Source organism: Aulostomus chinensis, chromosome 5, assembly GCF_037954235.1.
Source record: "Aulostomus chinensis isolate RoL2024-O1b breed Wild chromosome 5, RoL_Achi_v1.0, whole genome shotgun sequence".
Lineage (NCBI taxonomy): Eukaryota > Metazoa > Chordata > Actinopteri > Syngnathiformes > Aulostomidae > Aulostomus > Aulostomus chinensis.
Window position 1 is genome coordinate 20,950,157 of NC_141324.1, and position 27,895 is coordinate 20,978,051.

Consider the following 27,895-nt stretch of genomic DNA (forward strand, 5'->3'; position numbering starts at 1 on the left):
TCTTTACTTGCGTCCGGTAGTTATCGGAGAGAAATCAGGTAACGTGGAGCTTCCTGCATCTGCACGTTGATTAGTTACGTTGTAACGAGCTGTACCGATAACGGAGGCGACGGCCAGAGGATGCGAGCTGGAGCACTGCAGTAATGATGCGTTTTGTTCTGGACTGCCTGAGGACATCGAGAGCGAGAAACTCAAAGGATGAAGGGTACTATTAAGTGATTTGAATGAGTCGTAGGCTTCCAGGCCTTTTTAAAAATTATTATTACTGTAATAATACACACACACACACACATGCATGGATGCATATATAATATAATTTATGATGATTATCAGTCTTCTTACTGAACGAATGCTGAACTTTTTGGCCTTCATTTATTGTGTTATATATAAATTGAGTGCACCTGTCTTGCATCTTTCTGTCCTCCAAATTTCAGAGGGAAATATTGTGTTTCACATTCATTTTTTTTAACAGCACATACAGCATATCTCTTATTTAACCCAACATAAAATAACAAAAAATACTTCTCTCGAGTTGAATACCGTGTAGTTGCTGTTTAACCCTTTGTCTGCCAGTGCAGTGACAGGATCCACATGAACTCAAGCAGCCAAATTCACATTTTAGCTTGTCTCTCCATGGCCCTTCCTGCTTCTGCCCCATTTCACAGTACGTTTTCATTCATCTAACATCTTTAGTTATCAGTTAATTCATGACTTTCAGATCTTTTCACATTTGAAGGCAGAGCATAAAAAGGCAAAACGTGTTATATTTGGTCTATTCGTATATTTGAATTAAGAGATTCCATTATTCCAGCTGCCTGCTGATATTTTCTTGGAGCGCTTAAAAAGTATTTTTCTTTCTTTGTTTTTGAGTCCTTTCTGTTTGAAAGAAGAGGTTGTTCTTGGAGAAGCTTTTTTTTTTAATCGTTATTTTAACTATTGTGAAATGAACTTGTTGCACAAGTGATGGGGCCCATTTCTTTACTAGGCTGGAGCCGTTGAAGCGGCACAGTTACCAACTGGAGCATCAATGTATGAGCGAGCGCATCAATGAAAACGCAGCTCTCTCCGAGTAACTGGGTTAACGTCAGCGCTGGAGGAGCCTCCGTGAGTGGAGAGTAGATAGATCGTAGTATCGTACTATTGCTGTACTAGCAGACAGTGTAACTCCAAATGGATCGTCACTGGTTACACACCATAAACAGGAGAAGTCTGCATCTCCATTGAGGTCGACCACCAGTATTTTACCATTGGTCTTCAGGGATTTTAGAGATCATAAAGAACTTTAATGATAGCGGAGTTTTAGGAGCCACTGTCTTTTCATCTGCAGGTTCTTTTAAAAAAAGATCTAACTTCAAATGAAAATCAAAACAAAAGAAAAAAAAATCGTACGTGTTTTTTCAAAGTAGCAAAACCGTTCTACAAAATGTGACCTGAGAGAAGTTTGAGAGTGAGTAAGATCATCACGGTCCTCATGAAACAAGCAGCAGAGGCTATTTGATTCTGCATTCTGACACATTTTTGGAGTTTTTGGAATGAAATCTGCTGTCTAGCAATTATGTTCTGCAATAAAACCATGATTTGATACTCACTCTGTTGTCTGACAGCAGAAACGGAGGAATATGCAAAGAGTAGCAACTATGTGATGAACCGTGCTGCACTGAGACGCAGCAGAGTGATAAGCGAGAGGAGGAGGAGGAGGAGGAGGAGGAGGAGCTGAGGCTTATCGCTGGTTACAGGCTGCAGCAGACCAGGGCTGGGAGGGAGCAATACTCTTTGATTTGAGTTAAAGTGACGCTGGACATTTTGACACAGGATTTTGTTCAGTTTGTTTATCAATAACCAATATATTTTTTCTTTTAACGTGTGATTTCTGTGTGTGATCATGAGACTGCTGGTGGTGGGGGGGTCATTATAGATTTAATTATGCATGTCTAGTAGCATGCATGTAACCTGTGATCATTTTCTACACTACTAACATTACTTGATATCTAGAGAGAGAGATTTTATTCTTTGCTTTGTTATTGTTTTTTTGTGCATTTATTTTTTTGTGGGGGGGGGGAGTTCCATCGTTTGATAATGTCAAAAGTCAATTCAGCATACCCGTTTTGGAACTGTTTTTTTTTTCTTTGTTAATTGGAAAGCAATAAACTACTAATCGACCATCACCTTCCTCACCAGGACTCTTACAATCAAGGCATTTTCAAGTTAGCGAGTCAGCGCATCGTCAAACTTAAAAATTACTGCTAGGATTGTACATTCTTATTATTCCCGACGTCACTTTTGTTGTTGCTTGACTGAAGCAGCTTGGTGTTGCATGCCCCTTGTCTCCATGAATACATGAGGACACGTGTATTGACCTGCAGGTGAGAGAGACCATTTGCACACAAGGACCAAGGGGAGTGTGAGCGAGGTCGCGTGACCAGAGACTTACTCCTCCGCCTCACCATACACTGCTTTTCCCTTCTGGATCACGATATTCTTTTTTAACAAAGTGTTGTGGAGTGATTTGAACTGTGAAACGCCCAGAAATAGCTTTTCCTCCATCAGCCCCTGCTTGCTCGTGTCGCTCCGGGCTACATCACATACTGTTATCTCACTGTGCCTTGAAAGGTCAGCAGCAAGCAAGGAGTAATTCTAAAAGTGAACAAAGCACTCGATGGAAATTCCAAATTTGGATTCAGTAATTTGTAAGAGAATTCTTTATTTTGGAACTGTTTTGCAGATATTTGGAATCATGACAATTGTTATGGTTACAGTAGGAAAGAACAACGTAACATGAAGTTGATTGTGTTGAGGAGCAATCGTGACATTACCAGGCGGAACATACATATTCATAACACGAACATCTCAGATCAGCTGAGTCTTGTCTCTGGATTTTGTTTAGATACATTTTGCTTACTCTGGTGATAAAAATGAGAAAAATAATCTTAGAGCTTCTATTTTTAATTTAAATTTTGATCCGTCCATCCATCCATTTTCTACCACTTATCCTGTTAAGGGTTGAGGGGGGGGGGGGGGGCGGAGCCTAGCCTAGCAGGCTTCGGGTGGCAGGGTTCACCCTGGACAGGTCACCAGTCCATCACAGGGCCAACACACACAGACAGACAACCATTCACACTCACAGTCACACCTACGGTCAGTTTAGAGTATCAATCAGCCTCGTCCCCTCTTGATGTCTTTGGACTGTGGGAGGAAGCTGGAGTACCAGAGAGAACCCACACAGGAACAGGGAGAACATGGAGACTCACACAGAAAGATCCCGTGCCTGAGCCGAGACTTGAACTCAGAACCTTCTTGCTGTGAGGCGACAGTGCTGACCACTGCACCACATGGAGCCTTAAATTTTAATATGACTAATTTTTTTAACTGCTGTTGAAAAGTGGTCAGCGTCACCTCCTGAAATGGGAAAAGACATGAGAAATGTATAATTTAGTCTCAGCCATTTGAATTTGGCCTTAATTAAGCCATGTATGGCCACTCGTTTCTCTTACAATAAAACTGGGGAGATGCGAAAAGTAGGTTAATAGTATATATGCTCACAATGTTTGTGTGTGAGTGTGTGTGTGTGTGTGTGTGTGTGTATATATGTATATGTGTATATGTGTATATATATATATATATATATATATATATATATATATATATATATATATAAAATGATGCAGTTTAGCTTGGTACATTTATTTTCACAAAACAATAGAGGCCTGGTCAATGAACTTAGTTCTGTGTATTATTTCTGTCACTATGATTGATTTTTCATGATCACAAATAATCCCTCATCTGTGCCCAAACCACAGTTCACCACCATATTTCCCTCTGAAATGCAGTCGAGAGGAAGAATAAAGCAGCATAGGACAGGAAAGTGCCTCACGTTCAGTATACTGTATCGCACTGGAGTAAATCACTTTGTTTCGAAACCAAAATTAATTAAGGGAAACTTATAAACATCCTTGTTGATCTTGTGAGCTGTATGAATAAAATATCTCTCACACAAACACTCACAAAATAAATTAACTGTAATATAGTAAACATGTAAAAGATAATAATCAGTTGTTCTTCATAAGATAAGATAAGATCAACCTTTAATCGTCCCACAGTGGGCAAATTTACATCGTTACAGCAGCAAGAACAAGGAGAATTTAACATAAATAGTATGTGAAGATAAATATGAGGTATGTGCAAATGTACAAAAATAAGTAATATATAAAAATAATACACAAAAGTTAAAGAGGAAGAAGTATGTACAGCAGTTGAGTATGTACAGTCTCAAATATACTGTATGTCTATGTACAGTGGTACTGCAACACTGTATACTGAAAAGCAGTTATTACAGTTGCTCACAATTGTATCTTATGTGATTGAAACAGGAAAATATAGGAATTAATAACCAAATGTGTTCTGTTTGATTACCCACTCAACTATAAATGAAGGCCCTTTGTCCCTTTTGTTGGTTTTTGTTTTGTGTAATTGTTTGCATGGACACTTGCTTGGATTTTTATGAATGGCTCAGCCACTGCTGGCTTGGTGTGAGGACTGCTGCCTCCTGCAGTGATGGGGGGGGGGGGGGGGGGGGGGAGCTACTGTATGTGGTGGAGAGGTGTGAGGAGGAGGAGGAGAGGGGTGGAAATAAAATGTGTATTTTTTGATAGATATTCCGACTCTACATCACTCTGACTCTCTCTGTCTGACTCATCCCCCTCTCTTTTTCCGTCCTCTCACTGGTGCATTATGTCTTCTTGCATCCATCACCATGGGCGCACACACACACACACACACACACACACACACACACACACACACACACACACACACACACGCACAAACACACACACACACATTCACACACGTTCACGGAGGCAGCTCCGCCTCCTCTGCAGTTTAGCTACAGCTAGAGAGGGCAGCAATGGAGGAGCCAGCAGTGCAGCAGGAAAAAATAGAAGGCTCCTGGGAAGGAGGGCATGATGGAGGGAAGGCTGACTGGAAGACTGAATGCTCCCTGTCCTCCCTACTTAAGCACTCATGTCTTCTCTGCTGGTCGTCTCCCAGGGACACTGATGTTGTGGAAACGGATGAGAGAGTCCTCGCCAAGACAGCCGAGATCAGAGTAAGAAGACCGCAGCACCTAGCGCTGGTGTGTGTATGTGTGCGTGTGTAGTGTGCACGGTTTTTTTCTAAATCTGTTTGAGTGCGTTTTATGTTTGTATGGCCTTTTTGTGTTTGTCTGCTGATATAAACACTGCAGACAGCAGGACATTAACCCTATGACTGTGTGCATGTGTAGTCTTCACAGCCCATGATGCTCTCATGTGATGTCATGATGACACGTTTTACATACGATCGAGATGCAGTCACTGAATTCAGTATCATGGCATCAGTAGTGGAAGCACCATTATCACCTGATGGTCCAGCATGGCGCCCCTGAATGCTTTTGGAAATGTTAATGCAAATGGTGCATATTCATAATTTGCTCTGTAGTTTCTGCTTCATTTTCTGCTTGTCACATTTTTTTTTTTACTCACTGTGAGCTCATGTTTTACTGCAGTAGTAGAAGTAGGTATCATTGCACACTAAAACACACTGATTCCTCAAATCATAAAAATGTCAAATTCACAGAGTCGATCGATTGATTGATGGCAGGTTTTTCTTATTTAAGATACAAACTGTCTTATTTTTGGCAAATATAAAATTTGATATATTTTTATGAAATATGACAATTTTAATGAAAAGGTAAGGCCAGAGGAGGTGTCCATAATGAGGAATTAATGAGTGATGGTATGTGTGTGTGTGTGTGTGTGTGTGTGTGTGTGTGTGTGTGTGTGTGTGTGTGTGTGTGTGTGTGTGTGTGGAGGGGGCCAGAGTTAATCCTGTAAATCCTAATTATGGACACCTTTGTTAGCTTTATCCTGCTTACGCCATGGTCACTTTCCAAAAGGGAGAAAAAAGAAGATTAAATTGTGCTTCTATGGAGTAAATCTTAAATTTTTTTCAGAAGTCACAACTCTGTCACCATGGTAACACCGGAGGGTGTGTCTCCTACCTTGGAAAATATCATTCCCAATTCACAAGGTTCTTATGCTATGAAAACCGTGTACACTACTCCAGTAAATAGGACAGACCCTAAATACGATGACTGGTCTGCACAGCTCTCAGCTACAAGCCAGAATGCTAATATGAATTATTATTAATATCCAGCAGCTTAAAGTAGTGTGGGAATCGTAAATGTGGTGTCAAACATCTCTTTTGATAAAAATTAATTTACAACCACATTCAATTTGTGTGTCGCTGTGACGAGGACACATAATGACTACGCTTGTGAATAAAATATGCAGGTTTTTATTTCAGTGTGTAGAGGCCAATACTAGCAGAGCTCAAGACTACAACAGCCTGTGCAGTATTGTAACATTGCATGAATGCATGAGGTTTTCAACATTTTACCTACAAATTGGAGGCTTTCACTGCTTCCTTGTAGTAACGGGTACACATTCATGTAGAAGTTTAACAGGAGCAACTTAGTAGGTGTATCAGACTTTACACGGTCACCTCAACATCATAAAATCCTCCGCTCTGGAGCTGTGGTCTCGTCCTGCTGCCCAGGCAGTGTGAAGTCCCTCTGTGCGCCATGCTCTCAACACCACCGGATGGCGACTGTAACACACAAGCTGCAACCAGTTCTCTCCACTGTGTCCCACCGTCTATTCAACTGTTTGTTAGCCTGGGTGATTGCTAGTTACAAGAGGTGCTCAGGCTTGCTGTCTTCTCGGTACGACTTGTTTTAGGACCAAAAGATTATGTTGTGTGTGAGCAGAAATTTGTGGATCCACTGACTGAGGCTCAATGTTCATGGATAAATTGTGTGGGTCAGAAAAAAGCTTTTGTGTTCAACTGTAGCAGCCCTGTGGCAATGCTTTTAATAGATTTTGAAAATGGAGCTCTATGAAACAGAAAACTAATATATATTACTACAAACATAGTTTCTAAATAAGAAGTCGGAAGGAAGTCGGTCAAAGCTGCTGTTTTTATGTATGATTACATCAAGGACACCTTCCCAGTGTTTGCGTCGCTTAACCAAAATCACAACTTCAGACACTGCTTGCGCAAAGATGAAGAGGCCGCACAAACTTAAATTAGTGATTGATTGATTGATGGATTATTGAGAGGCAAACAATCACCACCAAAAGTGTGGTGAATGTAGGAATGTAAATCCACTGGTGAACAAAGGATTCTCTTTTTTGCCTCATCCAAAGAAAGTAAGCATTTCCTCCATTTTTGCCATTGGATTTGTTGCATTAATTCAAGAAACTGCAAGTCTGGATCACCAAAAATGATCTTTAACCCTTCAGGTTCTCAGCTGTTGTGCGCTTAAAAGAGCCCAATATGGTGTATTTGCTCTGCACAAGTTAGCTTTTAGTTTTTATTTGGCTATTTGTATATAAAGCTTTTTAAAAAATGGCAAAACAAAATAATATCCGTGGAGATACATGCGACTATGGCTTAGCTGTTGACTCAGAACAATGGGAAGGTGATTTGATGTAGAGTGACTCCTCATTCGGTTGCTAAGCCTGGGTTAGCACTTTTTGTTCCAGGGGAAACTGTGATGTTGCAGTATTCCTGTCATCTTGGGCAGTTTAGGTTTGTTGTGTCTACTTGATACAGCTGTTGTCATGGGCTGCTGCTCGTGGGAAGGTGTCGGACAGCATAATGAGAAGTAAAGTTTCTTTCCTTAACAGTTAAGTGAAAGACTCGCAAACATCTGTGATGATAATCCAAACTCTGCGGCAGTCTAGTCAAACTGTTCCACCAGAATTTGGATGTTGTAAAACAACATATCATATTTTGTTGAGGGTGTGTGCCTCCACATTCCTGTTTTACACCTGTAAAAATGACACTTGATCACTCTTAAATCCTAAATAAGTGCTTGTGATTGTAGGAGCTGGAGAATGCAGTGGCAGTGGAGAATCTGGAGCTGCAGGAACAGCAGTCGGACCGCAAAGAGTTGGAGGAGACTCTGACAAAATTAGAGAACCACAAAGAGAAGCTGATAAATCAGATCAAGGCCACCAGACAGCTCTGCTATGAAGAGAGTCAACAGGTAATCACACACTATTCAGCTCATCCTACATGGCCACTTCTTTTGTAGTATATTTGATTTTTTCATAGGCTGTACATCAGTGACTTTGGCTGTGCGTACTAATGTACGAATAGATTAACAACTGAAAACCCACATTAAACTACTTTTATTCAGAGAAAGTAACACATCAACATGTGTTGCTCTGCATAATTGTGACCACCACTACCAGCATCACTTGTATGTTTGGAATTTAAGACTGTTGTGCTGACTGATTTGTCTAACTGTGTGTCCTACTCCCTTGCCAGATCCTGTCTCTGCAGGCAGAGGAGGTCAAGAGGGAGAATCAGGTGGAGGAGTATGAGCGGGAGCTTGCCAGAGCCAGGTGGAGGCTGAGGAAGCTCAGGGAGGAAGTGAAACAGGCCAAGAGGAAGATGGAAGAGGCTGGGGAGAGGAACAGTCCCCTGCAGGACTCCATTAGACAGTCTTACGAAGAGATCCTGCAGGTATGGGAGGAAGTGACCGTTTCTACACACATTGGTAGTGTGTGTGTGCATGTGTGCGAGCGTGCGTGTGTGTGTGTGGTCTTCTTCAGCATGGACCAAGGAGTGCATTGTGCATTGAGTCAAGGCACATACACTCACTGGCCACTTTATTAGGCGCACCTGTCCAACTGCTCGTTAACGCAAATGCATTTAGGCATGTAGACATGGTCAAGACGATCTGCTGCAGTTCAAACCGAGTATCAGAATGGGGAAGAAAGGTGATTTAAGTGACTTTGAATGTGGCATGGTTGTTGGTGCCAGACGGCCTGGTCTGAGTATTTCAGAGACTGCTGATCTACTGGGATTTTCACGCACAACCATCTCTAGGGTTTACAGAGAATGGTCTGAAAAAGAGAAAATATCCAGTGAGCGGCAGTTCTGTGGGCGAAAATGCCTTGTTGATGCCGGAGGTCAGAGGAGAATGGCCAGACTGGTTCGAGCCGATAGAAAGGCAACAGTAACTCAAATAACCACTTGTTACAACCAAAGTATGCAGAAGAGCATCTCTGAATGCACAACACATCAAACCGCGAGGCAGATGGGCTACAGCAGCAGAAGACCACGGCGGGTGCCACTCCTGTCAGATAAGAACAGAAAACTGAGGCTACAATTCGCACAGGCTCACCAAAATTGGACAACAGAAGACTGGAAAAACGTTGCCTGGTCTGACGAGTCTCGATTTCTGCTGCGACATTGTGATGGTAGGGTCAGAATTTGGTGTCAACAACATGAAAGCATGGATCCATCCTGCCTTGTATCAATGGTTCAGGCTGGTGGTTGTGGTGTAATGGTATGGGGGATATTTTCTTGGCACACTTTGGGCCCCTTAGTACCAATTGAGCATCGTTGCAACGCCACAGCCTACCTGAGTATTGCTGCTGACCTTGTTCATCCCTTTATGACCACAGTGTACCCATCTTCTGATGGCTACTTCCAGCAGGCTAACGCACCATGTCTTAAAGCTCGAATCATCTCATACTGGTTTCTTGAGCATGACAATGGATTCACTGTTCTCAAATTGCCTCCACAGTCACCAGATCTCAATCCAATAGAGCACTTTTGGGATGTGGTGGAACGGGAGATTGGCATGATGGATGTGCAGCCGACAAATCTGCAGCAACTGCGTGATGCTATCATATCAATATGGACCAAACTCTCTGAGGAATGTTTCCAATACCTTGTTGAATGTATGCCATGAAGGATTAAGGCAGTTTGGAAGGCAAAAGGGGGTCCAACCCGGTACTAGCAAGGTGTACCTAATAAAGTGGCCAGTGAGTGTAAGTTTGCTGGTGATTGTTTGCCTCCTGCAGGACCATGAGGGACGCCAGACAACACTGCAGATTCTAATTAAATTCATAGACGGTAGAGAGAGTGAGTCAGAATAAGTATTTGGGCGCCGTCCTGAATGATAAAATGACTTTTGATGCCAATAACTCCATTTGCAAAAATGACCAATCAGAATTTGTTTCTTTTTAAGGACGTTAAGAGGTTTAAGACAGAAAGGACACATAGGAAAATGTTTTATACTCCATTTATCAACTTTACTTTAACACTTTCCATGATCTGCTGTTCTGGCAACTTCCTTTTTTTTAATAAAAACATTAAAGTCGCAAATCAGGTCTGACAGTTTTTGGTATTACAAAAATGGGAAAATCCAGAATACACTTTGCACCTGAGCATCAAGAAGGAAAACTATTCATTAATGAATCGGTGACTTCAGTCCTTATAGAAAAATAATTCTCAATGTATCTCTGTGTTCCATGTAGGAGGAGAGCACCTTGTGTTCTCTGTCAGGGGGTGCAGTCACTCCAGAGAGCCAGCTGGAGGGGTCAACATCTCCCGCAGACACCGGTGAAGATGAGTCGCTTCCCATGAGGCCATGGGGCAGGAGCCAATCACTGCCTGCCTATGCTGACCTAATAATGGTATATCACAATGAGGTGGATGAGTACATAAAGTGCAAATGACATTAAAGTATGATAAATCACAGAAAATGATAGATCATAAAAGAATGACAGTGATTATTGTAATGAATATTGTAGTAGGAAATGTTTTGCATTTCAGAAAGCAAACATTTTCATTACAGACAGCAACTGCTGCCAAAACCACACTTCCATTATGATCAATGAATCAGATTAGATGTGAGAGCAGTGTACTGGTGTGTAGCAGAGATCCACTTTGTTAATGTAAAAATAGGCCAGTCTTCTATTTATATCTTTTACACAAGCTCTGTTGAACCCATCACACACAGAAATGGGTCAAAAATAAAGTGTTGATGCTGTATTTTGTTAAAGTGCCAGTGTACTATGAGCAGAAACGTGTGCCAGTAGAAATCGAAACAGAATGTAGACATTTGAACATGATCAAATCAGTAACTTGATAAAGGTTCCAACTCTTTGTTTTCATATTGGTTCTGTTTTTTCTTTTCTTTTTTTGTGAATGAACATTATTAATTGTAAAAACTGGTTGTGTCTCTGTCTTTGTGGGTGACCAGGGTGCCAATGGCTCATCCTTCTGCTGTAATTTAGCAAATACCAGAGAGGAAGTAGATGACAGCGGGAGCAGCTCACCAAAGGTAGCCTCGTCATTTCATCACAAACTTCATGAATTGAAAGTGTTGGGGCAATATGTAACTGCTGTCCTCCTTGATTAAAAGACTCAAACACTCTCTTGCTCCACAGATGGACGGATCCAACTTGGAGGATGACCCGGAGGAGGGCGACATCGAAAGCGAAAAAGAGGGAGAGAAGGAACAGTCCAGTGATGACAAAAACCCTCTCAACCAATTAGACTTCTACCAAGCAGATCCCTTTGCGCACTGTCAGAGTGACCGTATGTTGGACTTTTACCACTGTCACAGTTTCACTCAGAGCCAGTCAGTTCAAGTGTGACAGTGTCCTCACAGGCAGGCTCAGGCATTGGGATTACTCTTTAAATTGATCGCAGGTGATTTTTGGGCTTGACATGCATGCAGCCAATCAGAGGGCTCTATTTCAGGGCGCAACATGGTGCAGTGCAGATGTCAAAGAAACTAGCGCCGACTCCTGTGCTGTAACACGGGTCACTCTGTGACCGGAATAAGACCTTCCCTTTAAGTTCTTCACCTGCAACTCATCTCACATTGTCTTTAGAGTAAATAAACGGTTCGTGAAACCTTGGACCCTCAATTGTACATCAATTACAGTCTCCATCAGTTAGTGTTTCTGTCAAAAGAAGATGTTCAGAAGAGTTCTGCACTACTGTCTGACTCATGCCAGGCCTACACATCGTCCCAGCAGGCACTGGATGTCAGTTTAACAGCAGAAAGACATATTTTTAGATGAAAGTGAAAACAGATTGAAGCTAAAACAGATGACTGATAACGGCGGCGGGCAGGAGCATGAGAGCCAAGCCAGAACTGTTTTTAAGTTCTATGTCAACAGTCATTTTCAACTACCTGTGAAACAATTCCATAATGTAATTATATATATGAACTATTTTAAGGTGATCCTAAAGGGCTAAAACACTGCCAGACCTGCTGTTAAGGGGTTAATGTTTTCAGATCGATCACAGGCATTAACATGTCAGCATTTACAAGTCCTAATTTTATCATGTCATATTGTCTCAGTGGATATTTCAAGCGATTTTTCAATCTGTTCTCATTTTTATTTGCAGACGACCTGTTTAATGAAGACCTGTTTCCTAAAACTGATTCATCTGGTGGGTAATTGTGTACAACTAACTTATTATTTGATTCACTTCAAGAGCCTTGTCCTAAATTTATTATTGGTTATCAGGTACGTGAATAATACTACAGAATACTACTTCATCAATTATGAAACAGGAAGTAACAAAAGACCAAAACGCAAACCAAAACAGTCAAAACTAAAAATCAGTAGTTCAAAAAAAGACCATGACAGTTTGTCATCGGGCTTATTTTTACCTGTAGAAATTGCAGTGGATGTAATATTAATTGTTAATTTCCTGCCTTCCAGATGGATTTGCGTCCGACCCTTTCAAAGGAAGTGACCCTTTTGCAGCAGACATCTTGTTCCCAGAGGCGAATGTCAGTGGCGATGAGGGGGCAGTGAATGTCTGCGATGAGGCAGACACGAGTCTGTCCTGTGCCGAAAATAAAGCCTCAACAGGAACTCAATGCTTTGAGTCTGAGTTTCCTGATGAAGACAGTGACATAGAGATCAGTTACAGCCGAGAAGACCTGGACGCCATCCCCGGGACAGATGATTGTCACGGATTTAAACCGATCCAGAGCTCGTCAGAGGAGCTGGGCCCTGAGCCTATACAGGGTTGGCGGTCCCAGGGTCAATATTCTACAGAGTCAGACCCAAATGGGTATGAACTGGATTTAGGTGCTATCTCCCCTCCCTCTGACATAGAAGAGCACAGTCTGGGATCTCTAGCTGGAGAGTTTACCACGGAGGAAAAGGCCGGACTGAAGCAAGGTAATTAATACTCAAGTCAATTCTATGTTATCACATTCTACACTCTTTTTTTATTGTAATTTTAAGTGTGTGTTAAATGCTCTAACTCTTTTATTCTTGCTTCCCCCTTAATATAATTTTTAAGACATTGTTTGGTGTATTTTATTGCTGAATAAGAACATGCCATATTTTTGGCAAATGTGCTGGTTGTTCGTCATTTTTAGTACCTGTGCATGTTCCTCTAAAAAGTGAAGGCCAACGCAATGTTTCAAAATTGCCTAGAGAGAGAGACTGAGAGAGAGGGTGAGAGGGAAAAGTGCACGCGCGCGCACACATACACACACACACACACACACACACACACACACACACACACACACAAAATAACAACGGAGACACAGACATAAAAGCAAAACTCAAGAGAAACAGAATAATCTTACTTGGCATATACTGTATGTTATTGTGGCAACTCACTCAAAAAAATCTAATAAAAAATTACATTTTTTGACTGCTAAACTTCCACTGACCACAGTAATTAAATCTGCAATCTGCTGCAAATAGACAGCCTGATCTAAGAGGATTATTTGCAGAGGCAATTGCATTTCTCTGGATCTGTGATTCATTAACCTTTTCCCTGCAGGTCCTCCCTATGACTTCTGAAGAACCTCCAGACTAGTGGAGTGGACTGACTTTATTAAAGTCAACATGGCAATAACTGCAATAATCAGAGTGTGTTACCTATCGTGCTATTTTCAGACCAAACACGCTGCAAATTTTCCACCAGAGTGATAAGATACAAAGTCAGTCATTTTGTTATTGGTTACTCCTGTTTGTTTTATGCTTGTCTGAATCGTAGGTCCTGGGGTAATGTCACACACTGAACTTGCTTACAATCTTTTGAATGCTTAGCTTGCTAGATTCAAAAAAAGAAATTGCTTTCTGGGCTTCTTGAAATGTTGCCCCTGATCCTCTTTGTCACTCATTATTTTCTTGCAGCTCATGATGTCCCTGAGTTTGGAGAACGAGCCGTGTCAGAACCAGATTGGACAGGCAGTAAACAGCAATCTCTGTCCCATGAGGTTACCTCTAGTCAGGAGGAAGGATGGGTCAGTAAACCTGAAGAGGGACCGGAAATCCCTAAAACTCCTCTTAACTCACTAGACTCCCCTAGCTTCCTCCAGCCTGATCCAGAGCAGACCGACCTGAGCTTTGAGTTGAGCTATGAACCAACAAGTCAGTCTTCCTTTGATCCATATGGGTTTAAACTCAGTCCAGAACATTCTAGTCACACCCTCTTAGACCCTGATGAAGCTGAACTTAGCCCAGAAGCCAGTGATCAAGAATTGGCCTTTGACCCTGAACCATCTTCTTCTCAACCAGACCAGTTGAACTTTGACCCCTATGAATTTGACATCACTGCCTCTCCAGTGGTCCGTGACTCTGATCCCTATGGCTTTAAGCTCAGCCCTGAAGAAGAGAACCAGGAGGTACCAGATATTCCTGGCCATGAGAAGCAGGAAGCAATGGACCGAAGCAGCTTTGACAACAAGAAGCCAGTTGAACCCTTTAGTAACTATAGCAACCAGGAAGTACTGGAACCTCATGAAAACCAAGAAGTGCTTGAACATTGTAGCAACAATAACCAGGACCTACTGAATTTATGTGACAATGGAAACCAAGAAGTGCTGGAACAGGCCAGTCTTGACAACAGGGAAGGTGTGGAGAACCAGGAAGTCCTTGACATCTGTAGTCATGAAAACCAGGAAGTGGTGGAACCCTTTCATGTCATGGATGATAAAGGATTTGAACCCTGTAAGAGTGATAACCAAGAAGTGCTGGAACCTTGTAGCCAAGCAAATCTGGAACTGCTGGATTTCTCCTGTCCTGAGAATCAGGAAGTGCTGGATTTAGATAACTACGGCAATCAAGAACTTGTTGATTTTGGGACTGAAGAAAATCAAGAGGTGCCAGTTTTAGGTATTCATGACAACCTAGAACTTGCAAGCAATGAAAATAAGGAATATCAAGATTTCGGTAACCCTGACAACCAGGAGGTGCTGGACTTGTTCAGTGGGGACATCCCACCAGAAACTAACAATAATCAGCGCGTTCAGAGGTCAGTGGAATCAGAAGTCAGTGTCAGTCCTGTCAACAGCTCAGATAGTGATGTAGCATCAGAAGACCTGCTGGGATTGGAACTCAGTAATACCAGTGTCTGCACTGCCAACGCCACGAGTACCTGTGGTAATCTCATCATGGCTGTCACCAACCAGTCTCTCACCACATCCATTGCTTCTGCCAGTCACAGCTTGATAGAAGGTGATCTGGGGTCAGTGTTCAGGGCTGGAGGATACATCGGTTGTCCCGATGTAGCTGATGACCTTGAGCCTCTGGACTGCAGCCAGGTTAACACCGTAACAGAGCCAGTAAGGCCAGTCAGACCAGTAAGACCTCCCCGGCCATCACTCAGGGTAAGTTGGCCAAGATGTACTCGGGTCATCCTCACAAAGGTTAGTTTTGAGAGCAGTGATTGAAAGGAGGCTACACATACAGATTTGGCTGCACTGCTTCAGAGCTCTGCTGCAAATCAGGGCTGGATTCTCACGTAAGCTCAGAATTTTTAGATGATCTCATGACTTCTGCTGTCGTTAGAGATAAAGCAATAAACCACGAGCAGGAGGAGGCGTCTGAACCAAGCCAAGATGAGGGAGAAGAACTTGGGCTGCAGGTTTTCTTCATTTAGAAGGTGCCTATAAAAGAAAAACCTAAAAATTGGAACTATGTAAAGTATAATTTAGTCACCTGAACCACTTAAAATTTAACCAGAACAGCTAATATATGGTACCGTGCTATAACACAATTGCTTTCGTGATAGAAGATTTTTAGCCTTATTGCACCCCTCTAGAGAGCTAATTGGCTCATGCTAAATTTGATTTGCAAAAAAAAAAAATCAACATATGCACACATATGCTGTATATGCTTAGGACCAGTAATATAAGTAAAGTATCTCCATTACATCATTTGTTGAACAGAAGTCACTGTTTTTTAATCTATAAGAAATAAGGACATGCTAATTTCCTTACCATGAGCTGAAGGCGACTCTAAATTTACGAGTTGATTTATTAGATCAGACCTGTTTTAGTTTTGTAGTTTTTAGGTCCAGTTAGGTGTTTGTAATGTACTGAGAAAACAAGCGTATCAAGCAGACTTGGGTGCTTTTGAGAGTTTATAAATCGACTACTTGTGTCGTTTTGCTGTTGTTAATCTTCCATCCTCATTAGCTCCTAGCTAGCTGTCACTAGCAACACACATGTGGTTAGTGTTTTCTGAATTCCTGATTCAACAAGAAGTCATTCTGAAGGAAACAAAAATCGTAATTTAGTCAGGACAAGGAAGCGAGAGTAACTGATAAAGAGATGATGATTTTTGGGTGAGATATTACTTTTATGTCCCTAAAAAGCACAAGGAATGGGGGGAAGTATATTTTCTTGGTGCAGTAATAATTTAAAAGAAAACATAATTACTTTAAAGGCAATCTTCTACAGCAAATAACAAATATGTACATATTTATAGGAAGATCAGCAGCTAGCCAGTGAATTGTCAGACTCTAATTGTGAGCTCTAATTACTTTTATCATGATTAGGTCTTCTGCCTTGTATGTGTGTTTTAGGCCAAGGAGAAGGCCCAGACTCAGGAAATCGACCTGAAGTGATCTCTCACCAACCAATCAACCAACCCACATTGCGGAGTTACCACGTCTGCTGGGTCGCCGTGATGTCGGCCGCAAGAGACGGAGAGGACGAGGAGAAAAGTAAGGATAGGGGATGGAAAAAAAGAGACAAAGGGGACGGAAGAAAGAAGGGATGGAGTGTCATTCTGAATTTATTTTACAGCAATAAATCTTGTGTTAATGTCAGATGTTTTTAATATTTAGATAATATGAAAATACAGGGGGGGAAAAAAACCCTCCTATTTTCCCACAGAGACCAAACTGCTACTTTTTCATTATTTCTCTCTATCTTAAGTGATGTAAATTTGAAAAATAGCTCTTTGAAATGATGAATGCTCTTAAAAGAAATGATTCCTTCCAGATGAATAACCCATTCTCTGCTTGTCATTACACCCTCAAATCGATATTATCTTTAATTTGTACACAATATCAGCTGAGTTGTTTCCATCCACTATGATGGGTCTTGACAGGTCAAATTGGTCCACAGAGAAAAATAGTGTCCCCTGTTTTGATTTGATCTTGGTGTTGGAACCTGTGAGTGGATTTTGTGAAACAGATAAAAATGTATATAAACTATATCCTCTGCAACAGTCCATTGTGGTTTTGAGATTACCTAGTTAAATAGTAGTTGTAGGAATGAAATGGATGAGAGCTGAGAGTTTGGTCCGGTTGTACTGTAAGTCCATAGCATCACCATGGTAACATGCCTAGTCAATTGATTTAGTCTATCAATACTTCAAAGTACTCCTTGAGACATCTTAACATCACTAACCTACTGATCTTATTGTTGCGATAAGTAGAAGTGAAACAACCCATCAGCTCCACACTTCATTACTCTCCCAATTCCATGCTATGTACTAATACTACAAAGTATAAACTATGCAGAAATGTTGACTGTGTGATATTTTAGTAACTCATACTATGTAGGATAAATCAATGTGCTTTACTGTTTTTTACTAACAGAAAATGGTATTCGTGAAAGTATTTACAGACGGATGTCAGACAAAGGGCACCTTTGGACTACTGCCAGTTTCATAGTTGAAAACAGATGAATAACGAACAAAAAAAAAATGTTATTACAAATACAAATTCAAGTACAGTTGTTTACTGAGTCGAGACTATTCCCCACACTCCTGTCCATTGTCACAGCATTCAAAAAAACAACAGAAATACTAGACATAGGCGTTTTGACTTTATGTTTCATGGCAAGTTTTCAAATCAGTTGAACGCTGCTGAGTGATCACGGATGGTCCGTCGGTTAGTGAATGAGAAGTGATGCGCAGTTCTGCCCATCACATAAAATGTCATTTTACAGCTAAACAACACGAAAATATATTTCGGAAGATATTTACAAGATAGACAAGAGTAACAGATTATTGATTCATGTTTGATCAGCACCAACCCATAATGGGCGTGGGTTCACCATAGAGAGTGAATATGACAAAAATGGTGGAGATACAGAGGGAGAAGAGAGGAATCTGCAGAGCCGGTTTTTAGAACAGTCCTTGCTGGAGAGTAAACTGCACATAATAAGAGCTACGGAACTCACGAGTCTCTTGTGACTGGGTGAGAACTGCAGGCCTGTTTTCTGTCATGAACACAAAATGTAGATGAAATTCACTCGAAGCGCCTCGAAATGTCAGTCGTTCTGCAGCTTGACATTAAAGTACTCAAGTGAATGGTTTGCCCCAGTATCTTCTTTGGGTTCAGTGTTTGTGAAATGACCCATTGAAATGTTTCTTAATTACACACACACACACACACACACACACACACACACACATACACACACACACACACACACACACACACACACACACACACACACACACACACACTTATGACTCCTGTTAATAATTTAAGTGACAGTTGTACACATAAAAAAAACAGCAACCTTCTTACTGGGACCCTCAAAAACTGCAGCTGAGCATTAACTAAACAGGAAATGACATCATCTTTGTCACAGTCAACTTATGTGAGAAACTGACCTCGTATTCATCCGGAGTCTAGTGACTAGTTCATTTACTACCAGCTGTGAGTGCACAATAAATATCTTTTATGTATTACATTATATAAAACGTTTTACATCATCAGCTCACAGATTTAAAAAGCAAAAGCATATATATTTTCAGCATTCTGTATATTCAAGATATGATTATGTAGGAACATAACCCAAAGCTGCTTAGAGCTGAGATACAAAGTGCAGTAGTATGAAGTATGGAATTGGGACACAGCTAGAATCAGTCTCCGGGAAAGATGCTGCGGAGATTAACCGTATTTATTTGCAGAACAAACATGCTGTTCATCCGGCGCAAACAAGCAAACCCTGGGCTCTGCTCTACCACAACTGGCAAAGTAAACAGTTTAAAAAAAAAATACTGTTGGTAATAATGTCCAAACTCTAGGATTTTATGTTTTAGGTGAGTTGGGTGAAAACCCCAATGAAATGGAGTTTAATCAAACTGTATAACATGACCCATCATTTCATATCCATTTTTCTTTAGCCAAGAACCACACTGAACAGTTGTGGTACGACTAACATTGCAATGTTTCTGCCTGCTGGAATACTGTGATACACAGGGCTCGACATCAGCGCCGTTCAGGACAAGTGGATTTATTTTATTCTCCTCAAGTGGAAGAAAAATATCCTTGCTCAACCTGAATTGCTAGAGTTTAAAGAAACAAGTAAAACAAACTTGTGTATTGTGTAGCATTATTTACCTTGACATGAAAAACTATAACCAGAACACAGTAAGAATTTTCCCTGTGGTCTGGACAAATCAGAATGGCTTGAGGGGGACGAACAAATATCTAACATGGTAGGAACCACTTCCAGTTAGGCGATGTTTCTTCTGGCTCTGCAGCCCAGCCAGTTCTGTGCCAGAGGAAACACCGCAAAGAAAAAAAAAAAAGTTACAACAACACCATGCAAGTCATAGACAGAATAAGTATTTGGAAACAGACTGGCATGGTAAGTCAATCCAATATTACTGTAGCTAGATAGCATTAGCAGGTATGGACGTGTCTGTAAATCTGTAGAAAAAGAAGTAATGAAAAAGATGAATAAATAAATAAATTGTATCATTAATGTGTTGACACAGAGATGATGCTGCCGGCTCTTTGTCAGAATTCTGCATTGACCTGAACTCTTCACTCTGAAAAGTAAATTGACTCGTTCAAACAACAAGTGCCTGAAACGCTTCATGTCAAGCCCTGAATCAAAGTAGTTTACCTTCAGTGTACCATCATATAATCAGTTCATTGTGCATATTATAAACACACTGATATATGCACAGAATCAACATATATTTCAATAAAGAATGTGAATGTATCATCATGCTCAATACATAGACTGTCTACTGTTTCCCTCGAAGAAGTTTATCAGGTACTTAGAACATGAAGTTTCAGTTGCTGCATACCTCGTTTTGCCATGATTGCATGACAACACTGTGAACTCTGTATCATGATGTGAATTTTGTAAACGTGCATTCTAAACATATATGCAAGATAAATGTTAAAAAGAAAAGAATCCCAAAACAATGAAAAGGCTACGATAACTTTATGCTAGAATCGTAAATGATTCCTAACCTTGTTTCCTGATGTGCAATTAGTCACATGGCAGGACTTGAATCAATATAACTTTAATGCAGTTGAAATGTTGGCTAAAAACAAACACAGGCATTCACAAATTTCCTATAATTGCCAGAATGACATTTGTGTTCAAAGTCAAAATCCCCATCAGCAAAGCCAAAAGAAAAATCCCTATTGAATCTGTTTAGAGGAACACAGCCATAATTTCCCGTTTGTTAAAAGCGCCCAGAGGATAAAGGATAAGTTTGATTTATTTACATTGTTTTGGTAGGTTAGTAAACAGATGATTAACATGGATAACAAAGACATGATTGCCAAACTTTGCAAATAAGACTCAAGTTACATTAAACTCAAAAGAATGGCGAATCGCCTGCATGATTATTTTAGTGAAATGAAATATTTTTCAGTTACTTACTGACATTACTCTGTAATCTGACTTTGAAACCAAAGTATTGGATTATACCTATTTTGTTGTACCTGAATTGGTTTTATCTTAATTGTTGACCATCGGCTCTCTGTCTGTAAAGCTATTAAAAGAACGAGAGCGTCCTAGCAAAACAGCAGACAACACAAAAAATAACATTACATTGATTACTTTACACTCACATTAATAAGTACCCAAAACTGTTACTCAAACAAACCTTTCATTAAATGTCCAGCCCTGCTTTTATTTACAGCTGGGAGATTTGGATGCCACCTTTTTTTTTAACTGAGTTACCATAGCAACAGTTTCTCAGTTTAAAAAAAAACAAAAAAAAAACGACTGACCCGACACTCTTATGTTGTGTGCTGATAGTTTACAGACCGATTCAGTTCATTCCGTACCGACGTCTCCTGACAAAGGTCACAATAAGAAAAGTTTTTTTTTTGGGGGGGGGGGCAATAATAACGCGTACATAATTACATAATTGCTATATTAGAGCCATAAGATGGTGAATACCGTCCTTGTTTTTACTTTGTTTGTAAATCAAAATGATGATTCTCTGTGACTGCAACAATTACCCTCAGCTGGACACATTGCCATATTCACGTTCTTTTATTAAATCGTTGTTCATTCACTGAGTAACAAATCTCTCCATAGGGATGACCAAATGATAGAAAGAAATGTTCCTGTTTTACTTGATTTGAAATGTACGTCGATGATGTATTTAGTGTGTGATATCTTTTCCCTTGGTTCATCAGCTGCCCCTGTACGAACTGCCTATTCAGTAGTAAACAATAATAAAATATGAAACCGTTTCTTTACAGCAACTACTTTTTTATGAACCGGACATTATTTCCGAGTGCCCCCCACCCCCATATGCGACGCTTGTTTGAAAAGGTAAAAATTGTAAGGACTTTCTAAGAATATTCCTAAATTTCCTAAAATAAATTCCCTTCCCCCGAAAGCGTTCCACGTCTGAGTTAAAACAAAGTCAACCTGTCGCTCTGCAAGACATAACCCATAAGTGGCAAATGGTGTTTGTTTCATGGAATGTTTAAAATATCTATCACTGTACATAGCCACATGTAGCACAATACACGTCTCGTTCTGTAAAAAATGTAAAGATAAGGAAGCAATTTTATTACGCACACAAATGGAAGTTCAGTTATTTGTTATTGCTGATATATTTATTTTTGTATGTATTTACTCTCGGGTTATTTTTAATTTCTTTGTTGTCATGATTTAAGACGGGATCAAACTTATTGCAAGCAGCTGTTAGGAAAATAGTTAAATGTTCAGAGAGACACAGCCGAGATCAAAATGGCGTCTGGACCTTTTCATTGTTTGCGGTTTTGTGCGTTTTTCTATGAAGCAGATGGTTGCACTTTAAAAGCCAAGGTTGAGTGAAATTACATTCAAAGCAACTCTCGTTTTCTTGTGACGATAATAACTTGATGTCTGTGTGTGTTTGTCTAAATGTCCAAATAAAAAAACCCTCATCTATAAAGCTGAAATCTTGCGTTGTAGTAATTTGATTCCAGTTCAACCTCCATTCCTTAATAGGCAACAACCTGGGGCTTAGAGCTTTGTTTGGGTGTCAACAATTCTTCTAAATTAAATAACAAAAATATATCAGTTTTCATTTTCTTGACTGCATGACCAACGACAGGAAAAAAACAAACAAACAAAAAACAGCTACAGTAATGAAATAGGATGGGGACGGGTCCTTTGGGGAGGAAATAGGAGAAAGAAGAAAAATTGGAAGAGATTGGAGAAATGATTATTCAACCTTGAAGTCACCCGCATCTAAAGCATGTAATTCCATCACCCAGGATAAATTTTGACTTGCCTTGGAAAAAAATAACAAAATAATGACCATTAATAGGCATCGAGAAACAAAACCGTCAGTGATTCAAGGAGATTTGGGGTTCTTTTAGAGCCTTTGTCTATGGAGTCGGATGCTGTAGCGCCTCCATTATCAGCACAGGACTCGACCTTTGCGCAAAGTTTGGTTTGCCGCCATGCATAGGAACAAGTATTGTCTCTGAAGAAAGAAAAAGTATTTCAAACAGAAGTTTATTTACTCATAAAAAAAAATGACATCACAGAAAAAACGAACAGGATTAAATACGTTTGCGTACACATTTGAAGAGATGAGTTTGCAGATGTAGCTGTAATTTGATAAGATTGCCACTAGGTTTCGCTAAAGAGCTTTATTTAGTTTGTGGTTATTGGTCCTCCTGTCACAGAGCTACATAAACTATAACTTAATACATGGAGAAAAAAAATACATGGCAAGAGACAAACAGGACTGACACTCTGGGTTGGAATTATATGATTTACCAAATCTGCGAGTGTGTACACTCCACTGGGTTGATAAAATTACTTTTCATATCTTTTTAATGGGATTTGAAAAAAACACCTCAAAAGTGCATAAGACCATTGAAAGTTTCAATATTTTTTAAAATTTTTTTTATTTTTCCAACTGAAGTAAATCAGTGCATGGCTGTCTGTCTACAGACATCATTTTGTGAAGCCCACACGTGAAAGAATGCATATATGGTGGCTGTAGAGTAGAATTCTGCAACAGTGGTCATGTGTTCGTAATTTGAAAATTAACATTTGGCAGGTTTTTCTGGTTTTAGGCTGCGTCATTGTTTTGGCCGTTAAAAACGTTGAATAAATACTTATAAATTGTTTTTCATGGGGTTTATTATCTTGTAAATCTTGGGTTGCTGGTTTTGTTTTTTTTGTTGTTGTTGTTTTTCAAATTCTTTAGTTTGGCAGCAATTATTTTTGCCAATCACCCTTTCCCAGGAAGTACTTATGAGAGAAGATTCCTGAAATCAGCCAGGAATGATCCCTCATCAGTGCTGCTGATTTCTGATTTGTCAGTAGTTCTCGATAGGCGGGATCCATTGGTACCTGCTGAGCTCAACTTTTGAGCGCGTGACATTCGGATTGTCTCACCAGATTACAGTGACTGCAGCATGGAGAAAGAAAACTGTGAGGAGTGAAGATGCAGTTTAATGTGTCACACAAGTAGTGGACTCTTATGAAAAGAATAAGTGTGTGTTTGCTTGTTGTTAGTAGGATCTTGCAGTCCAGAGCTTCTTCATACAGGAAACACAGTGTTTTTTGCCACTGAAGTGCACTAAATGTGTTCAGAAGTAGCCTTATATTAATTTAAGAAATAAAAATGCTGATTTTTATAAAAAGAAAACCAATATAACAAAAGTATTTCTCATCCAGTCACTTGATTAATTGATGGAATAATTGGTAGAAAACTAGATCACAGCCTATAGCAGCCTAACTGGTGAGAAAAACCTCAGTGACCCCTGGAGGTCGCAAGCTCCCATTCAGACAAACAGACAAACCTGGCTTAAGAGTGGTCATAGAGTGGACCCAGGAAGTCAGAAATGATGTTTTGTTGCATTCAGTCTCCCATAAGTAACAAAAAAACAACTGTACACACACACAGACACATGCACGCACACACACACACACACACACACACACACAGACTTACAGTCAGAGGCTAGACAATAGTTGATGTCTGAGATGTTTGGGTTTGGGCTTTGTTTCCTTTTCGGCAGCATTTGCAGTAGATGATGGTGACTGTAACGATGATGAGGAGGACTATCAGCAGGATGGAGAGTCCCCCTAACAAAGCTGCAAGATTCAACTCTGGAGGGATGATGAGGGTCACAGTTAGGGACATTAGAAAACTGAATCTTTCTGATGTTTTTTTTAAAAAAAGTTAAATTTCTTTGAAACTTGAGAAGATGATGACTGACTATGACGTATTAGTCAGGTTCCTAACATTGTAATGTGAAGAGGAACTTGATAGGAACTGATCATAATCTCATATTAGGCTTTTTTGAACATAGTACTTCTTTGTAATGCCCAAAGAAGACTAATATTGTTAAGTGGAAAAAGGCAGTTCTTTTATTTAAATGCAATTGGACAAAAGTCAGAAGAACACCATTGCCAATTCCATGAGTAAAATACAGCTATCGCATAAAATATATCAGTGACTCAACAATGCCGAGATACGTTTTACAGTTTATACTTTGTATCTTTCACCTGATATACGAACTGTCAGTCTAGATGTGCTGTGTATATAAGTGAGTGTACCTTTTATACACACACCTGTGTTACTTTCTCCAGCGCACTGCTGGATGCCCCAGGCTCCTTGCTGGGTGTTTTGGGGTCTGGAGGGGATGTAAGCTGCTACCATGAAGCAGTATTTCTGTCCTGCATCCAGCCCGAGCACCTCTGCTGTACTGGAGTCAGATATGATGTCTCTCTGTCATGCAGGACATAAAAAAAGTACTCAAACTTCAATCTGACACAGTGGAGGAGAGATGTTATGAATATAGTAGCAAGCCGGTGCAAGAAGAGAAAAACAGCTGATGCCAGTCATGAAACGGGAAACAATTCAAAATCAGACAAGATGGAAATAAGTTTATAGTTAAAGTGACACGACCTGCTTGAAAGCATACTTCTAATGCGGCAAGAAAACAATTATAGATATAACATAACTACCAACTGTCAGATCAATGGACACAAATTTGAAAGGAAGGATTTTGTCACGGTATTGACCTGTTTACTATGTTGAGCATTACCAAACACATTTAGAAAAGCGAAGAAAACACAATACGAGGAATTATAACAAAATCATACTTCCTTAAAATCTGCATGTGCATTATGGAGCTGTATATTAATGGAAGTGCGGTACCTTTCCCGTGCTTCCAGATTTGTAATAGCTGATCTTATACTTGAGGTCGTTCTTGAAAATATCTCTGATCGTGAGCTGCTTCCCCTTCTGATGGACACTGGTCAGAGAGTCGGTGATGGTCACAGTTGCTTTGCTGTCATTCGAAACCTCCACCCTGAACTCCACAGCGCTGAGCTCACCTGACCAGAGCAAAAATGAGCAACGGGTGATCAAGTGAGAGTGCCTGCTGAATAACTGTGCGTATAAAATGTCGGAAGGAAAATGGCAACATTTTAGGATATACATTTATTGCCCATAATTTTTCGTGCAAGACAAGCACATAGATATCCATCTCTGTCGTGTTGGTGTACTGTGGAGCCCCAGAAGTGAAAAAAGTCAGACACTTTTCTACCTAGTGGTCGTCCTGCATTATTGGACCTAAAAAAAAAAACAGTTGAAAATTCTGAGATGTTCTTATTCTATCAGATACATTCATACTTTGTAATGTCCTCATCCTCTTTTACAGGTTTGAGACAGGTTTCTCTGCTGCACCCCTGCTGCTAAGCTAACGGAAGTTTAGAGGTCAAGTGGGGAGTGGCGCTCGATAATGCATACATACAATGGATAAGAGAAGGGCGTCTATCCACCCGTCCAGCACTGATGATCAATACGTATTTCCCAAAAAGTTGTCATGATCCTTTAAAATAGCAGGACACTGGTCAGAGAAAAAAACACCATTAAAAACCATCTGAGGGTAGATGAAAAACAATACTTACTCTCTTTGTAGGGGTTGAAATGTGATGTATAGGTGTGAGGGAACTCCTCCGGGTCAAGGTCAAAGTCCAGGTTAGTCGGTTCTGTTTGGATGTCAGCAGAGTATGTCCTGGCAGAGTCGCAACGTGTTGGTATTACTTGGAGGCATGTGATTAAGCGTTTGACTCACACGTTTGCAGGAAATTTCATAGATACGATGGAATGAGGCAGCTCCCAAGATGTTATTCCAAAAAAGAAAAACTTAGGATGTTTGCACAAACTAGGAACATGTGAAAGCAGAGTTAGAAATATTATTTTACTACAGATACTGAATCTGGTGTCATTTGTTAACAATGATTCCTCTATGACCACTCCATTAGCCACGAGTTCCACATGGCTCTGTATCAGGACTAATACTTCTCTTCAGCAATGTTTGTACTGCCATAGTTTGTTAATTAACTATAAAAACATAATTTAATTCTCTTTAATTTCCACATTGTAACCTCCTTGTTCCCTAACTTCACGTGTGTGTCTGTGTATATATATACATGTATATATATGTGTATATATATACATGTATATATATGTGTATATATACATATATATACATATACCATTATGATCAGGTACGCTCTATGCTGCAGTCCATTATCTAAAACCAGCTGAAACCACACAATCATTTGTAAAAGTTATGAACTTACGGTTGGAAAGCTATAACATAATGCTATGCGCTAATTTGGCAAACCATTAGTCTGGTTTTGAGAAACTATTTGGGAACCTCCAAAAGAAAACAGAATGGGATATCAATTTATTTACATATCTGGCCAATTTAGAATGATATATACTTGAAGTGAACTGAAATGAAATAGAATGAAGTCTTGTTCATACCAGTCGAAAGGTACAAGTTCAGAGGTCAGATCGCAATGTGACTCTGATATTCGGATACAGTTTTCACTCTCCAACCAGTCACCATCATCCCTGGAAATCATGTGAAAAAAACATACAGAACATGAGAAGAATACATAATTTAACACTTACGCTCCATTAATAATGGGCCGTTCTATACACACACAGATAAATGGGAACATATTTTGTTTTTTAATCCACAAAGTTTCCATGAGACCACAAACTGGAAGAGCTATTGAGAAATCTATGGTCAAAGTAAAACAGAGCAGCTGTGCCCGGGAGAGAGAATCTAATTTGCAAGCTTAATGGATCACACCATAAGGAAGTGAGCTGAAGATACTTTGAGCTTTCTTGAATTAATGGCCAACTTCATGGAGTCCGATACCCAGGCTTCAAATAAAATCCTATGATTTTTAAGTACTCCAAACAGAATGTTACTCCTAATTATGAGATGCTATGCTTGACTATAATTGAAAACAATCCCCACTTTCTAAGGTCCCTCTTTAACAAGTGTGCACGTATGCAAGCAAACTCACCTAGAATACAGGACAGTGAATGTGTGGTTTGATGGCGGGGCAGTCCAGCTGAGAGTAGTTTTAAAGTCCAGCGATATCCAGCGTACATTCTCTGCCTTGGGAATGGACACTTCATCTATGACAGAACATTATGATATTTGATTAGGTTCACATTTTTGCAGGTTTACCTTCAAAAAAATACTCACATGATATTGAAAAACTTTT

At 40.1% G+C, this 27,895-nt stretch overlaps 2 protein-coding genes across 7 annotated transcripts in view; one reads left to right on the forward strand and one right to left on the reverse strand.

The window, feature by feature from the left end:
* LOC147261692 (uncharacterized) lies at window positions 1-18,599 on the forward strand. Of its 5 annotated transcripts, none has more exons than XM_086203834.1 (11): window positions 1-205; window positions 5,047-5,131; window positions 7,928-8,089; window positions 8,374-8,571; window positions 10,377-10,535; window positions 11,105-11,185; window positions 11,292-11,442; window positions 12,265-12,309; window positions 12,585-13,052; window positions 14,028-15,502; window positions 16,702-18,599. In XM_086203834.1, exons 1-11 carry the CDS (start codon window positions 144-146, stop codon window positions 16,741-16,743), a joined length of 2,928 nt encoding a protein of 975 aa, XP_086059960.1. In that variant the 5' UTR covers window positions 1-143; the 3' UTR covers window positions 16,744-18,599. The 5 variants fall into 5 exon arrangements, with proteins under 5 accessions (XP_086059960.1, XP_086059961.1, XP_086059957.1 ...); XM_086203835.1 differs by having other exon boundaries at window positions 5,047-5,104; XM_086203831.1 differs by lacking the exon at window positions 1-205 and having other exon boundaries at window positions 4,868-5,131.
* The window catches only part of LOC147261693 (tissue factor-like), a 14,494-nt gene continuing 5,114 nt past the window's right edge, over window positions 18,516-27,895 (reverse strand). Inside the window, exons 2-8 of one of the 2 annotated variants that reach the window (XM_086203836.1) lie at window positions 27,692-27,806; window positions 27,138-27,227; window positions 26,273-26,379; window positions 25,518-25,696; window positions 24,929-25,085; window positions 24,306-24,463; window positions 18,516-19,636 (exon numbers count right to left, since the gene is read on the reverse strand). In XM_086203836.1, the coding sequence (XP_086059962.1) occupies window positions 24,315-24,463; window positions 24,929-25,085; window positions 25,518-25,696; window positions 26,273-26,379; window positions 27,138-27,227; window positions 27,692-27,806 (797 nt within the window). In that variant the 3' untranslated portion in view covers window positions 18,516-19,636; window positions 24,306-24,314. Of the gene's footprint in view, window positions 22,821-24,305; window positions 24,464-24,928; window positions 25,086-25,517; window positions 25,697-26,272; window positions 26,380-27,137; window positions 27,228-27,691; window positions 27,807-27,895 lie in introns of both variants that reach the window. The other variant, XM_086203837.1, reaches the window with a different exon arrangement.

What these genes read in the sequence shown, in the direction of transcription:
- LOC147261692 (XM_086203831.1), top strand. Translation starts at nt 4,904, where the DNA reads ATGGAGGAGCCAGCAGTGCAGCAGGAAAAAATAGAAGGCTCCTGGGAA. An exon ending in CCTATGCTGACCTAATAATG is followed by an intron (nt 10,536 to 11,104) that starts GTATATCACAAT and finishes GTGGGTGACCAG; the next exon opens with GGTGCCAATGGCTCATCCTT. An exon ending in TCCTAAAACTGATTCATCTG is followed by an intron (nt 12,310 to 12,584) that starts GTGGGTAATTGT and finishes CCTGCCTTCCAG; the next exon opens with ATGGATTTGCGTCCGACCCT.